The sequence below is a fragment of the Streptopelia decaocto genome (assembly GCF_964273445.1).
Source record: "Streptopelia decaocto genome assembly, chromosome: Z".
Classification (NCBI taxonomy): domain Eukaryota; kingdom Metazoa; phylum Chordata; class Aves; order Columbiformes; family Columbidae; genus Streptopelia; species Streptopelia decaocto.
In genome coordinates, this window is record NC_138657.1 from 56,843,523 (window position 1) to 56,853,356 (window position 9,834).

At 39.1% G+C, this 9,834-nt stretch overlaps 1 protein-coding gene across 1 annotated transcript in view; it reads right to left on the minus strand.

Moving 5' to 3' along the window:
- ITGA1 (integrin subunit alpha 1) overlaps nucleotides 1-3,557 on the minus strand; it is a gene marked incomplete at its 5' end in the record, with an annotated part of 76,691 nt that extends 73,134 nt beyond the window's left edge. The window contains 3 exon segments of the mRNA XM_082074953.1: nucleotides 3,386-3,454; nucleotides 3,457-3,532; nucleotides 3,534-3,557. Of these exon segments, the coding sequence (XP_081931079.1) occupies nucleotides 3,386-3,454; nucleotides 3,457-3,532; nucleotides 3,534-3,557 (169 nt within the window).
- Between the last annotated feature and the right edge of the window lie 6,277 nt (nucleotides 3,558-9,834).

The window sequence follows — 9,834 nt, forward strand, 5'->3', positions numbered from 1 at the left end:
CTGGCGGTTCATATGTTCCTAAGTTCATATTAATTTTGCTAATGTCATGGAAAGAAATGACTTTGACGCAAGTAAAACCAAACAAGTGGATACTTCTCCATACAGTTTTAACATACAAGTTCAAAATCATAGAATCATAGAATGTCCTGAGTTGGAAGGGACCTACAAGGATCATTATGTCCAACTTCTGCCTCTGCTTATGACAACCCCTAAATTCACACCATATATCTGAGGGTGTTGTCCAGTCTCTTCTTGAACACTGTCAGGCTTGAGGCCATGACACCTCCGTGGCGAGCCTGTTCCAGTGCTCCACCACCCTCTGGGTGAAGAACCGTTTCCTAATGTCCAACCTAAACCTTCCCTGGCACATCTTCCTGCCATTCCCTCGGGTTCTGTCCTTGGTTGCCAGAGAAGAGATCAGCACCTGCCCCTCCTCCTCCCCTTGTGAGGAAGCTGTGTCTGTAATGAGATCTCCTCTTAGTCTCCTCCAGCTGAACAAACCAAGTGACTTTAGCCACTCATGACCCCAAAATTACCAACATGTGGCCCTTAAATAACATGGTCTGTTTCAGTCTTGGTAAAACACTAAGTGTAGAGGCTGACAGTTCTTGCCATTTTAACTTTAAAAAAAAAAAAAAATATATATATATATATATATATAATTGCAGCAATTTGGCATCCATTTTCAGACCTTCTTAAGCACAGTATAGGACAAGATAAAAATGATGGTAGTGTATATTCATGGGAATTTTTGAGACACGGTGGTTTTGAAAGATTATTATTTTGAAAATATTTGAGACACACTGCCCTACATCTTCAGGTGTTGATCAGCTGCTTCGTAAAATAGTTTGTAGACAGATTTTAGACAAGGAGAGATCATGTTCATAGGAAACACACTCTCCCTTGTATTATAGCCATTTTAGCTAGAACTCATGCAAACATGTTCAAGTCCTCGGTTAAATAAGAAAACAATAACTAGAGGGAAAGAATCTTGAATGCAGGGGTAAATCTGCTGAGAAATGTTGGACCTTATTACAAGACCAAAGGAAGATAAAGGTGGAAAGAGAAACTGGGGGAATTATGTTTTTTCATCCTATATCTGTCCTGCCTTTGCAGGCTCTTTACAGAGACCACTGCATTTTCTACATACACTTCTGTCTTTATGGTTACTGGTCTTTCATATTGTAAAGATGGTATTCTTAATCAGTACCAACAAAATGATCATCACTAATGAGGAGAGAACTCGAGGAGGGAGGAGGCTATGCATAAAAGTAAAAGTGAAGAAGAGTAAAAAAGTAATGGAACCCTTTGGATTTATTTCTTCTTTCCTCTTCTGTTGAAATGTAGGGCTGGAGAAAACTTCATCAGATCCCTAGTTAAAGCAATTACGCTGAGGCCAGGTGAAGTAAACCTCAGCCATTCCTCATAGGTGTTTATCCAACTTCATCAAAACTTTCAGTGAAGGAGATTATGCAGGGGTGGGTTTTTTTGGTAGACAATTCTAGGAATTCATTATCTGAAGAGTAATAATGTTGTTCTGATTATTCCCTAAGCGTTTTGCACAGTGAGTTACGTTGATTTTCCCCTGTTGGACACAAACCCCCAACTATTAATCAATCTCTTTATAAACCAACAAATGCAATATAGAAAGTCGTGATTGAGTGACCTCACAAAACAAAGAAAACATTGACATTTGGAAGAACAGTCTCACTGATCATACTTTGGTAAAAATATATATTTTTAAATGCTTGACACTTTGCCCTTAGTTTTCTCTCTTCTAGATAACTTGCCTAACTTATTCAGTCTTTCTTCATATATTATGTTCCTCAACCCTTATCAGGCTTGTCACTTCGCTGTGCACTTCTGCCTGTTTTTCTGCATCTGTCAGACTTCCTGTACTCAAGATTCTCAGAGGCCTCACCAATACCAAGTTAGATTAGAAAAAAAAAAAATCTATAAATACACAAACATACATGTCTGTGCACCTTCTTTATTCTAGATTGGTTTTGGCTCCTAGTGCATGACAGATTATTTGCATGCCCGCCCCCACCCCCCTTCTTTTTAAGAAAAAGGAGCATTTGCCTTTATTTTTATTCCACTGTAATTCTAAAACTCTTTGTCCTTATTTTTATAACATTTTGACTTATTTCTGTAGCACTGATTTTCTTATTTATCTCAGACAATTTCTATTCATTTTTTGGTATCTGTAATTCCTGCTCTTATTTCCAACTGTATTGTATTTCACACCAAGTTTTTAAAACAGAAAACAACAATAACAACAACGAAAAACTAGAAAGCCCCTGACAGATCTGGATGGGACCCACCCTTGAAATGTTTTCCTACCTGACAATAAACCTTTTTGTCATTACTGGTGAATTATCTGCCAGCAGTACCATTGCAAATTTTGCAACTCTGAAGGGAAGTTATGGTATGCTAAATTGTTGCCACTTTACGAAGCCTCCTTGTGTGAAGGAACACAAAGCAAAGCATGTTTGGAGAATATCACCATGTAAGAAAAGTAATAAAGATATCTATGAACAAGGGCTAAATGTGGCACACCAATGTACTACATTCAGATTTTCACATTTTCCTGTATCTGTTCTTTCTTGCACAATAAGCTCAGGCTTAAGAGGGGAAAATGCTACTCTTCCCTTTTCCCCACTGGCTGCTGCCTGCGTTTTCACGACTCTTATGAAATTGATTTATTCCTTTGTACTGCCTGAGATTCACTGTGTGCTGCCTGCCAGCGCAAGAGCTGCCGGGGAGCTCAGTGTCCAAGTTTGCAAACACACGAATTCCAGCACTGCCTTAGCCTCTTTCCCACTTCTTGGATTCCCCTGATTTAGGATCCAAAATGTTACTACACAAGCTAGTGGGACTGTTACTGGCTATATTTTGCTAAAAGCGATTACGTCCCTAACAATTAATGAAACCCTAAAAGGAAATATTACATATTTGATCACTGGATGAACTCATCTTGCTGAAGTTAGTTGCGTGCAGCTAGCTGCTTCCTCACTTCCCTTTTTACAACTCAGAACATCTGAAAGCCAAATGGAGAGAGACAAAAAAGCTACCCTAATTTAAAAAAAGGTGCGAGGCGCATCTCTTTTCCCAAGCCAAACACGATTATACCATTTATTCTCTCCCATTCATCCTCATCTAGAAGCCTCACCCCATCCCCCAGGGTTTTAATACTGGTTTAGGGATTAAAGTTCCCAGAGAGAAGCAAATCGAAGAAGTCCCTCATGGGCTCCAGCTGCAGAGCAGCTCCGGGCAGGGCATTGCCGGGACAGGGGCAGCTGGAGGGACCCAAGAGGGGAAACGCAGTCTTGCGGCTGCCAGCCCCTGGGTTTTCAGAGCAAGACAGAAAAGGGGATTTCCTCACCTGTCAGCATCCAGTAGGAGGCAGCCATGCCTGGGCTCCTGCGGGCCCGGCGGCCCGGGCGGAGGCAGAGGTGGCGGGACCGGTCCTGCCGCCGGCGCGCCCGTCGGTGCTGCGCTGCCAGCGGACTTCAGCGCTCTGCACCGCCCGTCCGCCGTGCAGCCGAGTTAGGCATTTCCTGTTTGTTATTCAGTCTTTACGTTGTTTCTTCGCATCGAGAGGAATTTAGCTTCCTCCCCCTGCACACAACTTTCCTCCCACCCACCCCTCAAAGACCTCTGAGCTTTGGAAACCTCTCCGTAGAACTCGCCCAGCGCTAAGATGTACAAATAAAGCCAAATCTTCCCCCCCTCAAGCCTCCGGCTGCAGCCGTCGGAAAGCACAGTAGACCTTAAAGGGACATCTGCCCGCTCATAATTAATTAATTAGTGTCTCCCACTGGCCAGTCCCCCTCCCAGTAGGGTAGGAGAGAGCTGGGCGTGCTCCTCGGCCACCTCTCTCGCCCTTCTCAGCAGGAGAAACACATCGTTGAGGTAGGGGGTGTGTTTGGCTGGTCAAGTTTAATTTCCCTTACATCACCCCTTAAAAACGCACTCTACGGTCGGTCATTTGTCTGCAGGAGGAAGACAGCCACCCCCTCCTCATTCTCAGCGGCCCTGGGCACGCAGTAGCTCTTGAGACAGTGGGCGATTTTCTCGAGACTTTCCATCTCCCTGTACTTTGCTGCGTAGAGGAAATACCGTATAACTGCCTTTGCCCTCACCTACCGAACATTGCATGGCATCCCTTCCCCCACTTTCTCTGCTCCTGAATGACTTCACTAATAAATCACTGAATAAATTGCAAAGGTAATAATCAGCCAGATTCAAGCCTGTGAGTAGGGATTTGCAGGGTTCGTTAAACACTCGGTAAAAGGGCAGTTTGCAGGACTTTTGTGTTTACCAGAGGGATGCTCAGGCAGAGTGACGTTCCTTCAGCAGTGCATGAGTCTTTGCATTGGATCTGGTAAAAAAAAAAAAAAAAAAAAATTGCTATTTATAAAACACGAGAGCCCATGGTCCCTCAAGAAAGAAAAAGAAAAAATACTGTATAAGGATCTAGAGATCTTGATGCTACTAGAAAAATTCCCCATTTTTTCTTTGAATAGGAGCAAAGAATTTGCTAAATAAATGGAAGCTGGTGGAATTTTTCTAAATTCCTCTAAGGCTAATAAATTACAGCTGTTAATATCACTATAGTAATTAAGTACGTCTTCCAACTTATGTCTCGATTTTATGGTAACACTTTGGGCGCACCTTTACTTGTAGATCTGTGGAGTTTTTACGGATTACTGCACAATTTCAAAACTGGGTTTAAGAGCAAAGGTCCTCATTCAGTAATAATTTCTGCGTATGTTGCCTTTACACATTAGAAAATATATTTAATTACTACAGTGGGACTAGATGAAGTTGATGAAATTAAACAGTCTAACTTGTAATTTCTTTTTTTTGCAAGTGAGTTGTGCTACTACCGCCAGTTTACCCCAGTTGCAAAGGTGGCAATAACTTCCTGGATTTTTAAATTTTATTTTATTTTTTTTTTTTTACCAAACACTTTGTATTCCATTTGTCACTATACTTTGACTAAATGCACATGTAGGAGTTGAGCTTACTTTCAAATCATAGAGAAGGATTTATTTCTGTGGTACAATTAACTACATCTGAGGAAGAAACAGGGAAACTAAAGACTTTCACGTGGATTAAAATAATCAGTTCAAACCTGTTTGAAGTATATGTGATATTTGGTATATGTGCGGGGAATGTACATCCTATGGGGAATAAGACTTCTTGAGAATAAAAGAAACATTCCTGATTAAGAGTTATTCCTAATTTATTCCAAATTATTCTTAGTATTATTATTGTTTTTAATTTTCTTTCTGTGGTAGTGTTCAATGTATCTTGCATCAGGCAATGCCAAATGGAAGACACTAGAAAATATGAACTGCTGGACTGAGCTACTATTTCTTACTAGTTTGCACACATTCAAAAAAGTAAAATACATTGCAGACTTACAGACCATTATTTAGTTTGGAATACCAAAACTTTTCAGGAAAAAACAGACTCCTATTGCCTGTAGAATAGCTGCTGCATCTTTTCACGGGGTTTCTTGCTTTGGGTGCATTCATTCAGGCAACTGTTCATAGCATATTGCTAAAGGCTTTTCTTGGTGTTTAAAGTTTTATACATTAGTAGTAAGTAACACGTATATTTTAAGAATGAATCTCTAGATAAGGTGTGCTCAGGCCCAGAAGTAAAGATATTACATAATTGTGATCCTTGTATTAAAAATATTATTAGTTTCTGTGAATTGTACTAGTATAGAAAACCAGTACCTTTAATGATGAATAAAGCAAAAGAGTCAAATTCGTTTGAAGAATATGATTGTTTTGTATATTCTTTATGCCTTTCTAAAGTGTCACAGAATGCTGCGGAAGGATTTTTTTTCTAGTGCTATAAATTAAACATGATTTTTCATTTTGAACTCTGCTTCCTAATTCAGTTTCAACAAAGTATTTTAGAACATGCATTATAGAATAAGTACACTAGTAGTTCTACGGAATCTGATGGAAGCATTTGTGATTAAATATTAAAGACTTTGAAAGATTCGATTTTGAAAGGACAACAAAAATTAAAAATATCAGGAAGACCCAATTCTTCTCACTTTAGATGTGTGTTATTCCTGCAAAAACAGCGGAAATGTGTTTGTCTCAAGGGTGAGGGGTGAAGGAACAGGACCTAAAGCTTTTCAAATAGTTTGAAAGGCAGGCAGTCTTCTAAATAATGTGACTATAATGTGCATAGCACTAATCTTCCATGGAAATTATTACTCCATTCCTATAGACGATATGAGCAATTTTAATTTATTTTGATTGTTAGGTAAAAAGGATCTCTAACCTGGAGCACAAGAGAGAAATGAGTAATGCAAGACTTTAACTTCAAATAGCCAGAAGCATGCCCAACTTACTTCCATTAAAGGAATAGTATGACAACATCAATAATTGTAGGAGAGACATAACATGTTTCTACAATGTTCACTGTTGTTATTACACTGTATTGTACACTGCTTGGAAAATACTTGTCATTGAAAACTCTTATTATCATCTTTGATGGTTTACGTTGTACTGTAGATTAGTGATAATTCACATTTTTTTCTTACACTTGCTTATTCACGGTCTCCAGGATGTCTTGCACCTTGATTACTCTGTTGTTTGTCTTCATAGTCTCAATTTTTTCCTATCCGATTCTAGGACCATGCTAGAATTCACTTGGCAGAACTTGTGGGGCTGTAGTGGTTTTTTTATTATGTCTGAGATAATCAAAGGCTCCTTCTTCGAGTACCAGAACTAAGACTTGGTATGGTTCCAGCAATACTCTGTGCATAAATCTTTTGATGTTTTACAGCTCAGCTTTTAGCTGATACTTGATAATCTTGTAGAATGCCAGTGTTTCTGCTCCATGTCATTTAACCAGTGGTACAAATGTGCCAAAAATCCTTTTTACTGTACAATGGGATGTTCATAAAAATTTTGTTTTGCCGCTTGTGTTAGTTTAATTAATGTTGGTTGGAAATGTTATGGAAAATGCCCTTTGTGTTCTGTGTTAAATGTGTTCTCTATGATATTCTTCCATGTCTTCTTTGTTGGTCTTTTTTGGATTATATACCAACTATTATAGAGTATTCATGAACCAAATTAATATAGATTCTGTATTCTCACCAAAATAAAATAGTCTCCTTTTTCTGTTTAACAGATTTAAAGTTATGTCACATCCTTGATCACACTGCTTTTCTTTCCACATTTTATCTGGATGCATTTTTTTCAATATTCATCCTAAATTTGTAGAGATCAAAAGTAGCTGTATCACAAAAATACAGGAAGACATGAGTTATATTGTATCATTTACAGTTATGAACCAGGAATCCCATGGAGAGATGTGCAGTGTTTAATGTGAGGTAGTGTTGATTCCTTCCTTCCTTCCTTCCTTCCTTCCTTCCTTCCTTCCTTCCTTCCTTCCTTCCTTCCTTCCTTCCTTCCTTCCTTCCTTCCTTCCTTCCTTCCTTCCTTCCTTCCTTCCTTCCTTCCTTCCTTCCTTCCTTCCTTCCTTCCTTCCTTCCTTCCTTCCTTTCCTTCCTTCCTTCCTTTCCTTCCTTTCCTTCCTTTCCTTCCTTTCCTTCCTTTCCTTCCTTTCCTTCCTTTCCTTCCTTTCCTTCCTTTCCTTCCTTTCCTTCCTTTCCTTCCTTTCCTTCCTTTCCTTCCTTTCCTTCCTTTCCTTCCTTTCCTTCCTCTTCTACAGAGATAAGAATATTAAATCCCTGCATTTTCCTTGATGCAAGCACACTTTCCACTTCCATTTCTATTATTTTGCTCAGTTATTGTAAAAGCAACAGTTGGATATAGATCATTACCCAGGCTTTCCTTTAATCTTCATGATCAGGAAAAAAATCTTGATTTTTGCAGGAACATCAGCCTGGTCATGATACCAGTGTATGTTTTATGGCATACATTAAAAAAAAATATCCAAACCAAAATGCTACACACACGAAAAATATCCCTATAGTGCAGAAACTTCACCTTTTGCAATGATTGCATTTTTGTTTTTAAAGAATGATTTTAAGATAAATTACATGTTTACAACAATCCCTCTATAATGAGTAGCACATTGCTACTTTTTTTGGTGAGGGTTGCAAAGCAGACTTATGCTGGGATTCCAGTTTCTGTAGATTGCTGTAACTCATTGTTTCAGGGGTGCTACAATAATTTTTACCTACTCAGACCTGTAATTTAAATCCCAGTGCTTGACCAGTCTGTCCATGTGAATAATATGTTTTTGTGGTCTAAAACTCTTTGATGATTTTATCTTAGTTGTTAAGTCACTCTGGTAAGGAGACAGTCCTAGGTTTCATATGGAATCCCATGTTGGGTTTTACTGGGTTTTCAAGAAGTAAGACGATTATTGAACATATGTGTAAGTCTGAAATTAAGCATTTTTTTCAAGCTCAGGTGTTTTAGTACAATGCACAGACAGATAGGCATCTATAGGCACCTCCAGGATGGAGTCTGGAGCCTTCTGCATGTGAATTACATAGAAACAGTGGACAGCTGACAGAGAAGATAATAAACATAATTTTGTTAGCAGACTAATAAAGCACTCACCTTCAAAGTCAGAGTTACAAGTTGGTGTTATTTTTCACATTGAAAGACTTTTTAAAACTGCATCTCCAGTCTCTCAGGGTAATGCCCACACCAGCAGGCTTTTGCCTAACTGGCTGTAATGTTCTGTTGAAAATGATAGTGTGTACTGGAGAACCAAAGTTTCTTCAAGCTAGAAACAGGTACCAGAAGAATAACTCTGGAAGCTAGCACAATGAACCTTTTTTATCCATGCAGGCTGAGTTATATAACTCTTTATGTCATGAGATGTGCTCTCTTCAAGGAACCAATATGTTACCATGTCTGTCATATGACAGAATACACGTGTATGCCCTGTCAGATGAGTACAATGCAGATATTCCATGACATTGTACTGTTGCATATCATGCCTTTTAGATATGGTAAGCATGTGTGTGATTATGTGATGAAAGAGGTGCTGCCAGGCTCTCGTGAGAGAGGATGGCAAAAGACAGGCCATCAGGACAATCCATTTAGAATGCTGCCTACTCTGTCACCATATCTGAATGGCCTTCAGGCAGCCAGGACTGGTGATCTGGATCCACTCAGTCATTGTAGCTTAGTTCACTTATATAAGAGCATCCTGAGCATCATATAGAATGCATATGGTCCTAGGAGAAGGAACCAGAGATCAGAACTCTCTCATCACCACAGCAACAATTTAGTCATCTTGTCAAAAGGACTCAAAAGTAGGGACATTGTAAGACATTATCCGGACTGGGAAGGGAAGTGAATGCTGTAAACATTAAGCTATTACAGAAAAGGTGGACAGTCACTTCTTCCACTGATGTCTTAAAATAAATGGTGGCCACTGCATTTTGTGAGGAGACCAATCCTATCAATTTGTGCTGAGCATATGCTGAGTGTTTCTACAGGATCTGACTCTCTAGGAAAGATGAGGGGCAGAATGTCTGGTTTGGAGGTCTGATCCAGACACTGAACTGCTTTGAAAGCACAATTCTAGCCATGCAAAACCAAAATACTAAATGTCTGGAGAACCTTATGGACTGAAACAGATTAGTGCCCAAGCAGAGTAATCTCCAAGTTTAAAGAAGAAGTGAAAGAATAATTTTTTAGATTACCATTTTTGATTTAAGTATCCAGTCTAATTTGGGAATTGCTTTACTAATTAATGTCACTAGACCTGGACCATGGCCCAAGCATAGCTTTGGCTTAAATTTGAAAAGAGAGAGATTTCTTTTAGTATTTTAATGAAATTGTGTCAATATTTACTGATAGAAAAATT